The 18,517-nt window shown below is 29.2% G+C and overlaps 1 protein-coding gene across 1 annotated transcript; it reads right to left on the bottom strand.

Moving 5' to 3' along the window:
• Window positions 1-8,070: 8,070 nt before the first annotated feature.
• Window positions 8,071-8,646, bottom strand: LOC136081162 (uncharacterized). Its single transcript, XM_065798459.1, has one exon. The coding sequence runs from the start codon at window positions 8,644-8,646 to the stop codon at window positions 8,071-8,073; it is 576 nt and encodes a 191-aa protein (XP_065654531.1).
• Window positions 8,647-18,517: the final 9,871 nt, after the last annotated feature.

The raw sequence follows: 18,517 nt of genomic DNA, 5'->3' as shown, positions 1-18,517 counted from the left end.
CAGTGAAAATAAAACGCCATTAATGATAAATGGCGATTCAAGAGCATCATCTTTTAGCACCTTTACCATTGTGCGTTTTATTGATTGGTTTTGACGTTTTACTAAACCATTTGCTTGTGGATGATATACACTTGTCATAAATTGACGAGTCCCAGTTTTCATGTGAAGTTTATTGGATAGCTCATTTACAAATACACGGCCTTGATCGTTAATCTGTATTTCAAAACAGCAGTGCCCACATATTCGTATATACAAGAATAATGCCACAAAATTTGCGGTTTTATCAAAAAGAGGTTTAGCCTCTACTCATTTACTGAAATAATCTACTAGCACAATCAGATGTTCATTACTATTCACTTCTGGCAGTTGAGTCAAATTGATTCCAACCTTTTTATATTGCCTTTTGGAATTGATATACTTTGTAATAATGGTTTAACTTGAAGTTTCTTGTTTTTTGCTTTTTGACAGTTATCACATTCTGAATCATAAGTGGTAATGTCTTTTACCATTCCAAACCAAAAAAGTCTATTTTTAATATGTTCTGTTGTTTAATTGATGCCTATGTGGCCAAAAATTAACCTCATTAGAAACATCATTACCATCATGCACAGGCTTGGTTATATGGTGTTGCTCTTCTTTAAACCAAATAACCTTTCTATAAAAAAATTTAAAATATATTCATTTATAATATTGATTTTGAAATAGGCCAAATAAACTAGCATTGCTAAATTAGAAAAGAATTAGAAAACTAGAAACATGATATAAATTTAAGTAACGCTATTTAGGTCTTTTGGAAATTGTTCTAAAGGTATGTACACTGTATATAAGACAATTTTATAAATTTTAAAATAACTATTTATAAATTTATAAAACTTATATACAGTGTACATACCTTTAGAACATGTATTTGTGCATGTACATGTATAGAACGTGTATTTAACTAGTAAAATACATAGCTTAGTTATACCAAATGAACATAAAAATTCATTGTTTTTGTGTTTATTAGGTTTTTAGTGGTTTTATCTCGGAACACCGCCATATTGGAATTAGTATTTAATGAGTAGGTTTCTCATTTCCAACCTAACCACCAACGTTTATATGCTTCGACCCCCTGGATTACGAGTACAACGCTTTAATTACTGCGCTACGGCTGCTAAAGTTTATAATCACGTAAAACATGGTACATAAATACACACATAAAAAATATAATAACTAGTTTGCCTATTGCATTCAGAGGAGATTTTTTTTTTTTTTTTTTTTTTTGGGGGGGGCTGTATACCCCCCCCCCCCTCCTCTGCCCCCGAAGAAAGTTATAATCAAGTTATAGTCGGTATTTTCATATAGTCAGCAGTTTAAACTCATTCGGCAAATAGGGTGTTCTGAAGACCTTTTTTCAGTTTTAAGAAAGCAGTCGGTTCTGTTTGAAAATTCACCTCTTCTACTCCGATCCCTCTAATACTGTTCTAAAAATCGCTCCTAATTGTATTCGCGAACATTCATTTAGCATGAGAGCTAACAGTTTAATAGCATGTCAACAAATCCTTTTTTCAGGCTTAATAAATTTCTTGTTAATGGATGTCTTATATATAGATTAAAGAATTATCAATCAGTATGTAAAACAGACATATAAAAAAAACTACTATTCAAGAACTTTAAAAAATTTCTTTGAAAACTACCTCACTGTGTAAAGGGGCATCACGCATTTATGAATTTATCCTAAATCACGCAAGTATAAAAAACTTTAATTATATAAATTGCTTACCTTATCGCCAGATTTACCCAGATGATACTACTCATTATCTTCAATTACAAATGGCTTTATTTTTCTTCAAAAATTCGATTTATCACCTTTACTAATAGTTGTCTTTAAATATATTTGGTGTCTTTAAATATACTTTTTTTAAAAGAATTGTAAACTTAAGCATATTTAGTATGGATCGTTAAGTTTTTAACAAAATAAAATGTCACTGCATTAATAGATTATAAAGGTTTCAATATTTTTGTTTTGTTACTCGCTTCTTTATAGCTTTTCAAGAAACCGTGGTAACTAAAACGTTTAATCGTATTCACAAAATACAACTTGATTTGCAAATAAACGTTGGCGGTTATGCTGGAAATGGAGAACCTACTCATTAGATGTAAATAAAAACCAAGTAAACATTAAAAAAAAGAAAAATTTTTATGTTTGTTAGGTAAAACTATGATATGGATTTATTTAGTTAGTAAATGTTCTATTCATGTACAAACACATGTTCAAAAGGTATTTACACTGTATATAAAGTAATTTTGTAAATTTGTAACTAGTTATTTATGAAATCATCATATATACAACAGTGGCGTCACTAGGGGGGTGAGGGCCGCACCGGGTGACACCATCACGACCTGACACAGAGGGGGTGACACCAAAATGCAAAAATGCAAATATAACAGAACTGCTCATGCTCGAGTTAATTTATTTTTGTATTTGGCCTCACTGATATTCTTTATTAATAACTCTGATATTTCTTCATTTTAACCAAAAATTTTCACCTTTTATTCAAGATCAATAGATTTTTGTATTTTGTGTACCCCATGCTAAATATTATGACTTTATTTTTACTTTATTTTTACTTTATTTTTTTCATTAAGTTGAAACCCGTGAAAGTCTAGAGGGGTGACTCCAAAAGTATACCGCACTGAGTGACACCAACCCAAGCAACGCCACTGTTATACAGTGTATATCTTTAAAACAAGTATTTAGTAATACATTTTCTAAAGATATGTAAAAGATATTAAAGTAGCTATATATATATTTTATTTATGTCTCTAATTTTTCAATTCTTTTATAATTTCGTAATACAAATTTAATATTTATTTTTTATATATATTTAAAAATAGATAGATGATTAAATATAAATATAAATTAAAAAATATATACATACATACATATATATATATATATATATATATATATATATATATATATATATATATATATATATATATATATATATATATATATATATATACATATATATATATATATATATATATATATATATATATATATATATATATATATATATATATATATATATATATTTATATACAGTGATGGGCATAGTTAACTAATTTTTTAGTTAACTTTTAGTTAAACTACTTTTTTTTAGTTAAATGCAATAGTTAAACTAAATTTTTTTATTTAAGTTAAACTTTTAGTTTAACTAACTTTTTTCCTAGTTTAGTTGAAAAAGTTTAACTAAATTTTTATAAACTAAATTTTTTATATATATCGCCAAATAAATCGTTCTATTTCTATGCACCACTCACCTGACCAAGGACTCCAAGGATTCTGTTATTACTATTTTTATGTATTTATTTATTTAGTGCATGAACTGGACTTTTCAACATCATTTCCGCTTGGTCTGTATCAATAAAACGGTTAGCGGAAACATAAATTCATCAACAAATTTTCTTGAGTTGAAAAAAAAAAAGTTAAAAAGTTGAATTTTAGTTAACTATTTCTAATTAGTTTAAGTTAACTACTTTTTATAAAAAGTTTGTAACTAAAAGTTTAACTACTTTTTTTTAGTTTTAGTTAGTAGTTTAGTTAAACTATAATAAAAAAGTTTGTGCCCATCACTGTATATATATATATATATATATATATATATATATATATATATATATATATATATATATATATATATATATATATATATATATACATATATATATATATATATATATATATATATATATATATATATATATATATATATATATATATATATATAAATTTTGTTAGGAAATAATACAAATATTAAAGCTTATTTCAAAATCGATATTATAAATTAAAATTTTTTTATATTTTTTTCAAGAGAAAAGTTATTTTATGTAAAGAAAAAGCGACACCATGTAATTAAGTCTGTGCATGATGGTAATGATATTTCTAATGAGGCTAATGCATGATGGTAATGATATTTCTAATGAGGCTAATGCATGATGGTAATGATATTTCTAATGAGGCTAATGCATGATGGTAATGATATTTCTAATGAGGCTAATGCATGATGGTAATGATATTTCTAATGAGGCTAATGCATGATGGTAATGATATTTCTAATTAGGCTAATGCATTATCTGACCACATAGGTATCAATTCAACAACAGAACATATTAAAAATAGATTTTTTGGTTCGGAATTGTAAAAGTCATTAGAATGTAATAATTGTCAAAAAGCAAAAAACAAGAAACTAAGAAGTTTAGAACTAAGAAATTAAGACAAAAAACTAAGAAATTAGGACAAAAATAAGATTACAGGCAAGATAACTATGAATGTTATCAATCACAAAAGATTAAGTTGAGTTTTATTAAAAATAATGCAATATAAATAAGTATGGCTGATTAATAAATATCAATAAAAACATAAAATAAAAAGAAAGCAATAAGCAAAAAAAGCTAAAGAAAATGTAATAATTTTAAATGGTTTATTTAATTCCAAACCTTTTAAATTGTTTTTAAAAAAGATATTTGAAACCTATTATATCGAAGTCCACGTTTAGTAAATGTTGTTTTGAATCAACCTTAAAACTTTCCAAAGTTTAAAACGAAGTATTGTTTTTCATTAAAAATATGAAGAAAATTTTTCCAAACAAAAAATCCCCGATATTGAATTTGGTACGAGCTTAATTTAAGATGGTTTATGGAAATAAAAAGGTTGTTCTCTGAAAATTTGGTAAGATATTTATATATTGAAATGTTATTGGAGATAACCCGCATTTTGCTTTAAACATAAATAATATTACTTGATGAATATTAATCTCATAAATATTTAAAGCTCCAAGCTGACGTAAAAGAGGTTCGCAAAGTGCATTCCTCTTTGCCCCAAATATTATCATGCAAGCATGTTTTTGTTGTTGAGAGCTTTTTTGAGTTTAGTGTGATTAGTGCTACCCCAGGCAACGTTACAGTAAGAAAGATAGTTGTGTATGAACAAAAAATATAAATTTTTTAAAGACTCGTTATTAAGAAACGGTTTTGTTCGATATAACGTGGAAATACTTTTTGAAACCTAACTTTCGATATATTTTATATGGAATTTCCACGACAATTTTTTTATCTAAAAGCACTCCTTGAAAGTTTATAGTCAACTCTCTTCTAATTATAATGTTATTGGTTAAAAGCTCGGGCAATTTAAGAGAAATTTTATCGGCTTTACTAGGTTTATGAAAAGGATAAACTTTGTTTTATCTACATTTAAGGAAAGTCGGTTACTTATAATTTAAGTTTAAATTGCTTTCTGTTAGTTAGATATGATTTAGGCCATATAAAACTTTTGTTTTTAAACCATAATTTTCAAGTTAATTTGAAAGTATCTCACGATTTAATGTATCAAAAGCTTTGGATAAATCAATAAAAACCCCAGTTGTATGGCAATTACTATTAAACCCATTTGATATATGTTTAATTCAATTATTACATGGTCAGTAGAACGGTTTTTTTTAAAACCATATTGATTACAGGATAAAATCTTATTTTCAGTTAAATATTTATAAAGTCTTTTATACATAATGTTTTCAATTGGTTAAGAAAAGCAGAACAATACTAAAATTGGCCTGTAGTTTGAAATATTAGTCTCATCACTAGATTTGTAAATAGGCATTGTTTTTTTAATTTTTAATATATCTGGAATATGACCTGATTTAAAATTATAATTTCATTCACAACCTGTATTGTTTACATTAAGGTCGTTATGTTTAATAAAGTCAATAGAATTGTGGATGTAAATGCTTACGCCACCACCTACGCAAACATCGCACACTTGATGAACTGATGCTTAGTTTGTTAACTCAAAATTAAAATTTTTTTCATTGTTTCTATGCCAAGTTTTTGTAAAACAAACTATTTTAAATTCCTGATTAAGTTCCTCCAATAAACATTTAAAGTTCTCGACATTTTTATTCATACTTCGAATATTAATATGCAAAATTGAAAACCTATTGTTAATCTTATAATAATATTGAGTAGATTCAGATATTGAGTAGTACTCACTTTCTGAAAGGTTTTTAATAAAATTATCAAAGTCATTCGTGTTGGCATTTTCAGCATTAATATTTATGTTATAAGAGAAACTGTTCTCTATTTCAAAAAGTTAAATTTGAACAAAAAAGTAAATTATTTTAAATAAAAATAAAAGGTACCGTTAAGCTAAAAGAATTATAAAAGATGTATACGCAAATTTCCCACTTTCTCAAACCTTTTTCATTTACATCTGTAATCCCATCTTTTCCTATTTGTACCGTCTCTGCACAATAATCCTCATTGATATAAATGTTTTTTCCTTTTAATTTTGGTGAATTTTTTAGGATGCTTACCTCATAACTAAGCAATTTTAAAACTATAGATCTGACTTTTTTTCGTCTCTTGTTCAATGTCTATGAGCCCTTTCTATTTTATTTTCTTTCAATCCAAGTGTTTCTTCAAATAACTTTGATATTTTTGCTTCACTATCACTCCTACTTTCATTTTCATTTACATTCAAGCCGTCGAAGGCTTCTTTTTGACCTTTTTTCAGTTTCTCTTAGTTTGCTATTTACCTTTAACAACTCACTATTATCTTTTAGCTTAATGTTTATCTCTTTAGTTTTCAATTTTAGGAGCTCAAATTTTTCGGAAGAAATATGATCACTTGTCTTTATAAATTGCTTTTGCTCCGGAAAGTCAGCCAATCAAAAGAGAGATGACTTTTTAGTTGTTATAACTAAATCGTCTTCAATTTTATTAATTTTTATAAGATTAACTATATTAACTTTTGCGTACTTGTTCAGTCTTTCTGTGAACATTTTAAAGTTTGCAGCTGTTAACCAAGCAAAGCTTTTTTCTTGTTTTTTAAGTTTTTTTCTTTGTTCTAAGTTTGCATCAATATGTTTCGCGAGTATATCAGCAATAACTTTTTCAATACTTTAATATCCAAATTATTATCAAGATTTTATCAAAATTTTATTGTTATTTATTTGTTAATAAAAAAACAACTAGTTTCCTGATACAAAAAACACTTTCGCTCACTTTAAAAGATGAGTAAGTATTGAGTTAAATCATTATTACAAAGCATATCAATTTCAAATTTCATAATAAAATCTATGGCATTATTCTTACATAAACAAGCATGAAGGCACGAATTTTTTCAAATACAGATTAACAATCAAGGCCGTAAGTTTGTGAATAAGCTGTTTAATGAACTTTACAGGAAAACTGGGGGGAAAAATATTACGAAATAATATTACGTATCGACATTTTTTAAGAAACGTTGAAAACTTGCGGAATACCAAAGGCCTTATTATCAAGAAACCGCTTTTTCGTAACTTATGAAATATTTTGTATAATTTCTTTACAATAACTTCATATTTACATGCCACGGCATGTCCACCGTCTGTTCTCTGTTTAGGTAACATAAAAATAAATGAATAATAAAAAGCAGACAATATTAAATCAACATTGTAATCGAGTATACATAAATATGATAATACATGATTTTCAATAGTTGTTCATGTGCGTCTATTTATTGAATACAAGTTAATAAATTTTTGTGTTCAAATTTTTTGATAATAACTTTTGAGAGTTCAATTTACTGTATTTTGTTAAATTTGTATTTTCGGATATTGATTTATTGTATAGATAAGGACCACAATATTTAATAGAAAATTGCGAGAGATTAGTTTTTTTAAAAGATACGTTAAAGTTTCCGTTTGCTCTTTCATCTTAACTATTTTTGCTATTTTGGAAGAAATTTTTTTGAAAGTATTGAGCTAGCTTTGTAGAGTGTTCTCATGTTTTTTGAAATTTTAGTGTTTATGTGCGCTTTCCATGAAATGTTATTATTATTATTATTATTATTAAGTATTCCTAAAAATGTTATTAGTTTACTCAATTTATTTATTATCTATTTTTAGCGAAGGTAATGAAAAGGGTATTTTTTTTGGCAAACATAATGACATCTTTTTTTCTTCCTTTTTTAGTTCTGATTCACTCCAAAAAAAGCTGCTAGCAACCACTATTAAGATGGGTCTTAATAAAAAAAAAAGAATAGAGTTATAGAGTAAAAAAACGAATAACACAAAAATTAAAAAGTTGTAGATTGTATCTAACAAGAAAGCATAATGATGGAAGAGAGTTCGAAAGGGTTGAAGTGCGGAGAAAAAAACTAGACGAATAAAGGTTTTTAGAGCATGCAGGGATAGATACAGTAAAAGAATGAGATTTTGCTGAATGACGAGTCAAGCGAAAATGAGAGTTACCATTCATTAATATAGGAACGTTGACAGTTAAGCGATAGTTGTTTCCAAAAAATAACTGAGTTTTGTTGAAGTAAAAACTCACAAGCCACTGCAAGTCTCGATTTGTTACAAAAGTGAGATCAAGTTCAAGATCTGTTGCTTGTTCTAAGCAATTGAAAAGAGAAGACTTTTTGTCAAGACAGAAGTATAAAGTAGAGTCATCTGCAAAAAGTGCTACTTTAAATTTAAGGTTGTCGGGAAGATCATTAATGGAGATAAAAAACAAAACAGGACCAAGGATAGAACCTTGAGGTACCCCATATGTTACTGGAAATGAAAAAGAGTGTTGGCCTTCGAGGATAACTTTAATAAAGCCGTTAGAAAGAAACATTTTGATAATCTTAAAAACCAAATTAAGCAAGCTTATGTAGAATACCAGCATAACAAACATTGTCGAAAGCTTTAGATATGTCAAGAGCAATAGCCCTAGCCTCTCCCCTCCATCTAATGCACGACAAAAATTTTCAGTCACAGCAAGTTAATTAGCTAGTTAACCGCAGAGAGAGACGATTTAGTACCGTACTGATTGTCTGACAGTAAGTTATTTCACTCATTATAAGATTTGAGAAATTTGTTGATCAAAGGCTCAAGGACCTGGCGAATAACAGAAAGAAGACTGATAACTGGAGGGTTCGGAATGTTCTTCAGAGTTTTTGAAAATTAAAACAATAGATGCCATTTTCCAAAAGGCAGGAAAACAAAACTTAGTCAAGTACTAATTTTGTAAGAGTATGACAGGAATGTTGTCTGGACGTTAAGTCAGAGAAAAGTTTAATTGATATATGACTTTAGCAACGGAAGCTGGAGTGGTTTCCATTTCTAAAAATGGGTTAACCTGTTAAATTGGAATGAAAGTAAGATAACAACTATAAGATTCAAGAGTCGAATTAAAAGAAAAGTTCTTTCCAAATAGTTCTTTCTTATTAGAGAGGTAATAAGACAGTCCCATGAATGAGAGACGGATTGTTAGACATACCTTTTGTAATAAGCTGATAAATACTCATCTTGGGCAGTTGACCTCTGCCCAAGAAGAGTATTTTTATCAAAATACCATCTCATGCCTTTACTCAACCAAGAGCACTCAAGGGATGGGAATTTTAGCTCAATGCTCGCAATATCTGCCAAAGATAAGTATTTTTATAGAGACACAATCTCTAGTCTTTACTTAACCAAGAGCCCCATGGCAGAGATTTTCAAGTCGGAGTTTGTTTCACTTAGAATTTGCCTAAAAAAGCTAACCGTACTAAGCAGCAAACCATGGGGCAAGTATCTAATATACTTGATGCATAAGAGAGATCATTAATATATATGAGGAACAAGAGGGGTGCAAGAATAGAACCTCGGGAACACTGAACTTTATTTTAAGTATATTTTATTTTTCTATTTTTATAAGTAGGATTAAATTATCTATGGTGTCAAATGCTTTAGATAAATCAAAAAAGACTCCAATTACATATTTTTTATTTTCAAAAGAATCACTTTTGTTATTTATGAGATCTATAATTGCATGTTCAGTCTAATGTTTTTTTTAATAACCAAATTGTTTTTTGTTAATATTGATAATATTTTTATTTTTTAGGTATGTATATAATTTATTGTAAAATACTCATTCCAAAAGTTTCGAAAATACCGTAAGAACTGAGATGGGTATGAAGTTGTTTAGTGCAAATGAGTCTCCGGTTTTTAGTCTTAGTATAGCTTTTGCTAATTTCAGCTTTTCCGGTTCAGATCGAGTAACAATTGAAAATTTAAAAATTTCAATAATGGTTTTTTTTTATCACCGGAAACACATTCACAACTCATTGCTACAACCTCGTCAATCCCCGGGACCTTATTTATTTTTAATGAGTTTTTTGTCATTTTTATAGTTTAGTCCGTTGAAGTTTAAACTACTATGTTGTTTTGTAATATATGTCTCGAAGGAATTATCCGGACATTGAATTTTAGAAGCCATGTTAGAGCCAATGTAAGCAAAAAAACTTGTTGAAGTTTTCTGCGATGGAGGTTTTGTTGTTATATTCTGTTTTATAAGTTATTAATGACAATTCTAATCAACTAAATCAACTATTTTCTAAATCAACTATTTGACTTTGTATAGTTTTTACCAAATATTTCTTTTAATATGTTCCAAGTTTTTTAAATATTGCCATTGGTCTTTTGAAGTTGTTTAGAATAGTAGATTTTGTTTGAATTTTTCTAAGTTTCTCAAGTAAATGTTTCTATTCTTTATATATAGATAGGTTTTCTTCGTTTCTATTTTTTTAAATATTTAATGTAGAATTTTTGCCTTTTTTTGTGACGACATTCTAGTCCTCTTTGTGGTCCATGGGGAACTCAAGTATTTTGTTTTTTATTTCTTTTTCTTTTATTGGGAAGTGTTTTTGTAATGTTTTTAGGGAAATATTTATGAAAGTATTACTTGTAGCGTTTTTTGTGTCCAAGGTTACGTTCTTGATATATATTATTCCAATCTACGGCCGATAACGAGTCTTTAAAGTTTTGAATAAAAGATTGATCGACTATTCTTTTATAGATTTTGATTTTAGAGTTGCTTATTTTTGCATCTAGTGAGAGTGAAAAATAGATAGGAAAATTGTCCGATATATCATCTGTCATGATAATGCCGGCTTTTAAGGAAACTTCTAGATATGAGTTTGTCAATATATTGTCTATAGCAGAGGCAGAAGATGTGGTTACCCCGGTGGGTTTGTTGATGATTGGAAGGATAGTTATCTGGAACATTGTCAAAAAAAGTTGAGTGATAGCATTTTCTTTATAGTTTAGACTAGCGCTAGCCAGAATTTTAGACGCGAGAGCCGCATATAAGTAATGACGTGTGTCAAAGAACCGCAATAAATATGTTGTTATGCCAACTTCATCTTTAAAAAAAATAATGTAAATTTAGATTTTTTATACATCAATATTTTGATTTTTTAAATGGAAATTGTACTTTTATAAGTAAACTTAGTATGTACACAATTTTTATTCAGTATTTAGTTTTCTTTACAATAAAGAAAGTAAAAGCTATTCTTTAAATGTAAACTTGGCTACAAAAAATCTGATTCCTTTTTATTCACACTAGAAAACCATTTGTAGAAAAAAACTGATAAAGCATCTCTAAATCATAATTTTTTTTGAATTAACACAATTACAACAACCATTCCTTATAAAAATAATTGTAAGCAAGATATAAAAATCTAAAAAAGAAAAGGTTTCTTTAAGGAAAAAAATTATTATAATGTATTTGAATTAAACACGCTTTTATTCAAATTGAATTTGCTTATAATCACTTAATAGCATAAGTTACTAAAAACTGAAAAATATCAAGTAAAAAAAAAACTTGAATGAACTTCTATTAAGTTTAAATAACTTTAATTTTTACAATTGAAAATATTTTTTCATCATTTAGCAAAAAATTAGACATAACAGAGAGAATTCTTTTTATAACATCAATTACACTGTACAACAACGAAAAAAAACCGGAAATGCCATTGACACTACCTTATGTATTTTGATTTGGAGATTACGAAAATGATGTCCGTTTTGTTGTGTGACCTACCAATTTTGGTTAAGTTCACATTTTCAAATTTTCTATTTTCACTATGAAAGTTGTCAATGTGATTTTTAATATATTTATTAGCAGTTGTTTATGATTTATTTATTAGCATTTCTTTATTATATACCTATTTGCATTTGTTTAACCTTATATTAGACTAAATGTAAGTCTGTTTTATTTTAGATTAACTACAGTTAGCCAAGTGATATATAGATATAATACAGTGTATATTGAAACAAGAAATGCCCAGAACTTGTAAAAATCACGCCGACAACTTTTGCTTCATTTGTGGCGAACTGACTTTAAAGAGATGCAGACAAAGATTGACACCACATGTGAAAAAACTGTATGAACTATACTTTGGTTGCAAAGTCGGCGACCAGGATAAGAACTAGGCGCCTCATACATGCTGTGTGAGGTGCGCTACTTCACTATCGTCGTGGGTGAACAGGACTGGTGGAGGACCAACATTTGGGGTGCCAATGGTGTGGCGTGAACCCCAAAATCATTGCTCAGATTGCTATTTCTGTTCTGTTAACATATCAGGTCGCAATTCTAAGGGTAAGAAAGCTATAGTGTACTCAAATCTACCTTCAACTATTCGTTCTGTTCCTCATTCGGCTGAACTCCCTGTTCCTGAGCCTCCATCGGAAATCCCAAACACGGACAGTTCTGATTCAGACGAGGATACTGATGACGATGATAGTTACGAGTTGCCAGAAGATACAGAGCGTAAACCCCACTTCATAACAGGATCTGACCTGAAAGATCTCGTTCGAGATTTGTATTTAACAAAGCAACAGAGTGAATTGCTGGCTTCACGTCTCCAGGAGTGGCATCTGTTGGCTGGTGATGCAAGAGTGTCGTCATTTAGAAAGCGATCACGGGAACTGCAGCAATACTTCTCTATGGATGAAGAACTTTGCTTCTGTAATGACATTAGTGGATTGTTTGATGATCTAGGAATACAATACGATTCATCTATGTGGAATTTGTTTATTGACGCATCACTTTATAGTATTAAGGCAGTATTACTGCATACTGGAAATGTGCTGCCTTCCATTCCCATAGCACATTCGGTAACCCTGAGGGAAAGCTATGTGAATATATTACTTATTCTGGACAGAATTAAATACAGAGATCACAGATGGTCCATATGTGCAGATTTGAAAGTTGTTGCTATACTAAATGGATTGCAGGCTGGTTTTACTAAGTACATGTGTTTCCTCTGCAAATGGGATAGCAGGATGAAATCAGAACATAATATGAGGAACTGTTGACCACAACATTTCCTCATATAACGAGAAACATTTGAGGTTGGTTCCCATAACGTCATTCATGAACCTCTTGTGGATAAAGAGAAAAACAGTTTGTAAAGGCGTTAGATCACGACAAACCAGCATTTCAGTATTTGCAGACCAAATTTCCTAAAATCAGTGACGCCAAAATTAAAGAGGGCATTTTCGTGGGGCCCCAAATACGAGAACTGATGCTGGATGAAACGTTTTCGGGAACGATGGATCAATATGAACTTGCAGCATGTCGCTGAAGCTCCACTTTCTTCATTCCCATCTTTCCTTCTTCTCTGTCAATGGAGATGCATATGATGAAAATGGCGAGCGCTTTCATCAGAGTATTGCCACAATGGAAAACAGATACAAGGGAAAGTGGAGCCCCGCCATGCTTGCAGATTACTTGCTTGCTGGAATTTGCAGCGCGATGAACCTGATGCAGCATTCAAACGCCAGGCTAAATACAATTAAATTCAAGCAAACAATTTGTGTTAAAAGTGATAATAAACATGTTCATACACTTATTCATATGTATAGAAAAATGCATCTTACGTTACATCTTTAAATCGTTATTACATAAAAAATTGTGACGTGCTACAGCATAACTGATTACATATTTGGAATCAGCACGTCTGAATTAATAAAGATAACCTAATTTGGTTCTTGTTTTTTTCAAAAAGTTAAAAATTGTTGTACAGTGTTATTTTTGTAAAAGACCATTAGAAAATTCTTCTTGTATAATAACTTGCATAATTTACTATAAATTTGTTAGGCACTAAGATTTTCAACAATACTGGTAAGTTTTTTAAAATCTGGTTTCAAGCTTGTAGTTGATTTTCTTAGCAACTGCAACAAATTCACGAGTTAGATTGGCAACAGGTTCACGAGTTAGATTGGCACAATTCTTTGATTTAACAAATTTTATAGTCGAAAATAAAGATTCACATGTATATGTTGAACCAAAAATTGAAATAAGTTTTATACTAATCCTTTCTAGTTGAGGATACTTAACTTCGGGAGCCATTTTCCAAAAATCTAATAAAGCTAGTGTTTTATGCAGCATTTGAAGATTTTGATCTTCTTGGAGATCTAGTAATTCTATTTCAAATTGAGATGTTTCTTCAAGCATATTTTATGGGATTGGACAACCATCACTAATAATATCAATTAAAAAAGGGTTTACTAAAAATTCTAATGATGATTTATGAGCATACAAATATTTCAACCTGTTTTTAAGGTAAGATCTTTCTGAAATATAGCAATTTTTTTCGGAAAACTAAATATAGTCTGAGCAAGATCAGATACATTTTTTTCTTTTCCCTGAAGCGACAAATTCAGATTTTGTAAATGTTGTATTACATCAGTTAAAAATAAAAGATCTTGCAAAAAATTCACATCGTCAAAGATTTCAAATGTCTTTTGCTTTTCAAGCAAAAAACATTTAATTGGTTCTAATAGTTTTACAAACCTATAAAGAACGTCACTACTTGAAAGCCACCTTACAGCACAGTAAAACGACAAGTCACTTGGTTTGTCAGCAAAATCCAATTTACTAATGAAATTTTTAAACTCTCTATAATTTTTTGCATTAGATCGAATATAATTTACAATCTCTAGCAATTATTTAAAAACAATTGGAAAATTAAAATGTTTTGCTGCTAAATGTTCTTGACACAATGAACTGGGATAAACTCTGGATACGAAGGGTCACTATTTAGTAAACCCGTAAGCCCAATGTGTTTTCCAACCATTGCTGTTGCACCATTTGTAGCAACACTAACAGGCTTGTTCTTAGGAGCATTGGCTTTCACCAGAACAGTGTCAAGGGCTTCCTTTAAATCGATTCCACAAGTTGTGTGGAATTCCGCTACTTGGTCATTCCTGGTTTAGACAATTTATGTTTATGTAGTTTGAAAGCTTAATTATTTTACCTTCAGGAGATCTATAACAGGTGGAAACTGTAATATTTTTTGATTTGTTTTTGGTTATCTCAACTGTAAAGACTTTAATAGATTGATTATTTCGCCTGTATATTGCAATCCCTTCTCCCCTTTTGTTTATTTTTTTTTTGAAGATAATTTTTTATTGTAATTTGGAATTTGAAAATTTGAGTTTGTTTGGTATGTTTCGTCGGGACACCATGTTTCTGTAATGCAAATCATTATAAATAAGTAATTGCAGCCATCTAGAAAGTGTTTTAGCTTGTCGATATTTTTATTAATACTTTTTATGTTTATACGTATCGTATTAAAAATATTTTTTAAAATTTCGAGTTCACTTTTAAAAGATTCAATTTCAAAGCATTTCGAATCATAATTATTTCCATTAAAAATTTGCACTTATACTACTGGTTTAGGTGAGTAGTTTAATAATAATAGCCTGTTGCCGGGGGCTTCAGTACATTCATTCTTCTTCGTTTTTTTCTTCTTTTTCTGAAAACTAATTTTTTTTTTTTATTTATTTTATTTTTGTCAAGCAACTATTTACAATTGAAGATCATTTCCGACATATAAAATATTTAAAAATATTAAATACAAAATACACTTTATGATATATAGTAGTTTCAAGACTGGAGAACCTGAAGAAGATAAAATTTTATCATCAGTAACCTTTGATAATAAAAAAGACAGTAAAAGTTTATTGTTAGAAAAAATCAACTAAGGAATCTTGATTGACAGTTAGTTCTTTATGTCAATTATGTTCTTTTTGAGTCAATTTTTAGTCAATTATGTTCTTTTTGAGTTTTTGAGAGGTATTGGCTTCTCTTAGTTTACAACTCATGCTTGTAAAATGGTTTCATTGCATTGGGCCACGATAGGAAATGGCAAAGCTCGTAAGTTTTGATATAGGGAAAGGTTTTTTATAATTTCCGGTTGATCAAGTGTTGTATCGGTTTGATATTTTAGGAAAAATATTTTCGAAAACCTTCGGAGTTTTTTTAAACTGATGTTGGAACATAAATTGTGTGATTTTGAATACATTTATTTCATGAATATAAAGTGCCCTCATACTTTTTAGAAGAGGTTTAGCGTTTGTGAAGCGATTTTGAAAATAAATAATGCGTGCTGCATGATTTTGTTGTTTGAGGAGACATTTGAGTTTAGATTTGTTTGTACTACCCCAAACAATATTGCCATACGATAAATAACTATGTACGAATGCAAAATATAGCTGAGTTAGGGTAGATTTGTCTAAGATTTGACGGGTTTTATGTAAAATACCAATATTTCTTGAGATTATATTGCTAATATATTTAATATGATCGTTTAATATGATCGTTGCTCTCCAGGATAAGTTTTCATCTATTAAGACACCAAGTAATTTATTTGTGAAAGAGCGCTCAGTTTCCATGTTATTTATATATTGCATTGGTAAGGATTTAGGAATATATTGAAACTTTCGTTTAGAATGGAATAAGGTAAACTTAGTTTTAACAGTGTTTAAAGATAGGCTGTTCGCGTTAAGCCAGATTGATATTTGTTCTAGTTCATTGTTTGCAACTTGAAATAGAGAAATAATGTTATTGTGAGAATAAAATAAAGCGATGTCATCTGCAAACATGATGGTAGACATAGTATTTGATGCTTTATATAGATCGTTGACGTATATTAGAAATAGTAGAGGACCTAAGATGGAGCCCTGTGGAACCCCACATAATATTTTAAGTTTGTTTGTCTGAAAACCGTCATTTAGAGGTATAAACTGTTTTCTATCAGTTAAGTAACTGGTAAACCATTTATGGTATGTATGGCATATTCCATAATATTTTATTTTATCTAGTAAAGTTTGATGGTTAACAGTATCGAACGCTTTTGACAAATCTAGAAATATACCTAAAGTGAAATTGTTATGAGAAGATACTCCACTGATAACTTCAACTAGTTGCATAAGTGCATGCTCCGTAGAGTAATTTGATCGAAAACCATATTGGTTACAATAAAGAAGATTGTTTTCGTCCAAAAAGGAAAATAACCTATTATACATGATACGCTCGAGGATTTTAGAAAAAACTGGTAACACTGAAATAGGTCGATAATTTGAAACCAGACTTTCATCTCCTGTTTTAAAAATGGGTGTAATAATTGCAATTTTAAGTTTATCTGGAAAAACACCTGTATTGAGCGATTTGTCAAAAATATCTAATAAAATATCTTTAATAAATCTATAGCAATCTTTGATTATGCTTGCTGAAATAAAATCATAACCTGTTGCTTTATTAGTATTAAGTTTTTTCATCGAATCTTCAAGTTCTTTACTAGTGAGTTTTTTAAATTTTAAGTTTTTATCAGACTTCGATAGATAGTTCGAGAAATGAACAGGAGTGTGTTTAATTTTACTGGCTAAGTTTGGACCTATGTTTACGAAAAACTCATTAAATTTTGTTGCAACCGATTTACCATCAGAGATCTGAGTGTCGTCAACGGTAATCACGCTTGGTAAGACTTTATTGTGAATTTTTTGTTTACCGAGAATCTCTTTAATTGCATCCCATGTTTTTTTCCCGTTACCTTTTAGGCTCAATAGCTTGTTTTTGAAATATGTAGTTCGGGCTATTTTTTTGGTTCTTTCATATAGACGTTTGTGGTTTAAGTAATTATGCTTGTCGCGATTTTTCTTTGATTTAATAAAACGTATATATAGCTTTTGTTTTCGCTTCGAACACTTTAAAAGGTTTCTTGAGAACCATGGGTTGAGAAGTCTTTTAGTTTTAATTCGGTTAGTTTTGTTAGGAAAATGCTTGTCGTACAAATTAAGAAATTTATTTAGAAATAGGTTGTAGCTTTTGTTAGTGCATGTCTCGAGAAATACAAAGTTCCAATTTATAGAAGACAACTCTAGTTTAAACATATTTTTTGCTTAGGTGGTAAAGATTCTTCTTTTTAAGAATGAATTTTTCTTTAGTATATTTTTTGGTTTTTTGAAAATTGAAAAGACTGGAAAATGATCACTTATGTCACTTCGAATAATGCCTGATTTAAGTGTGTTTTTAAAGTTGCTTAAACTTCCGTTTGGTGGTCGGTATGAAGTTGTTACGATAATATTTTTTGATGGTTTGTTATAAATTTCTAAAGTGAAAGATTCGTAATCCGGCTCAGAAAACGACAGGTCATATCTAATTTTATAAGTAAATTCTTCAAGCACATATACACATATACCTCCACCTGTTTTCAAAGATTTACGTTCAAAGCTAATGGCTTTGTAATTGGGCAAAATAAAATTAGAATTTTGATAAAATGATGTATCTAAAATCCAGCTTTCCTTTAAACAAATTAAGCTAAAGTTAAAGTTTAGATTAAGTAGTAGGATTTTGAGTTCTTCAAAGTTTTTGGTAATACTACGAATATTTAGATGAA

The sequence above is a fragment of the Hydra vulgaris genome, chromosome 06 (assembly GCF_038396675.1).
Source record: "Hydra vulgaris chromosome 06, alternate assembly HydraT2T_AEP".
Lineage (NCBI taxonomy): Eukaryota > Metazoa > Cnidaria > Hydrozoa > Anthoathecata > Hydridae > Hydra > Hydra vulgaris.
This window is presented reverse-complemented; position numbering and strand designations above follow the sequence as displayed.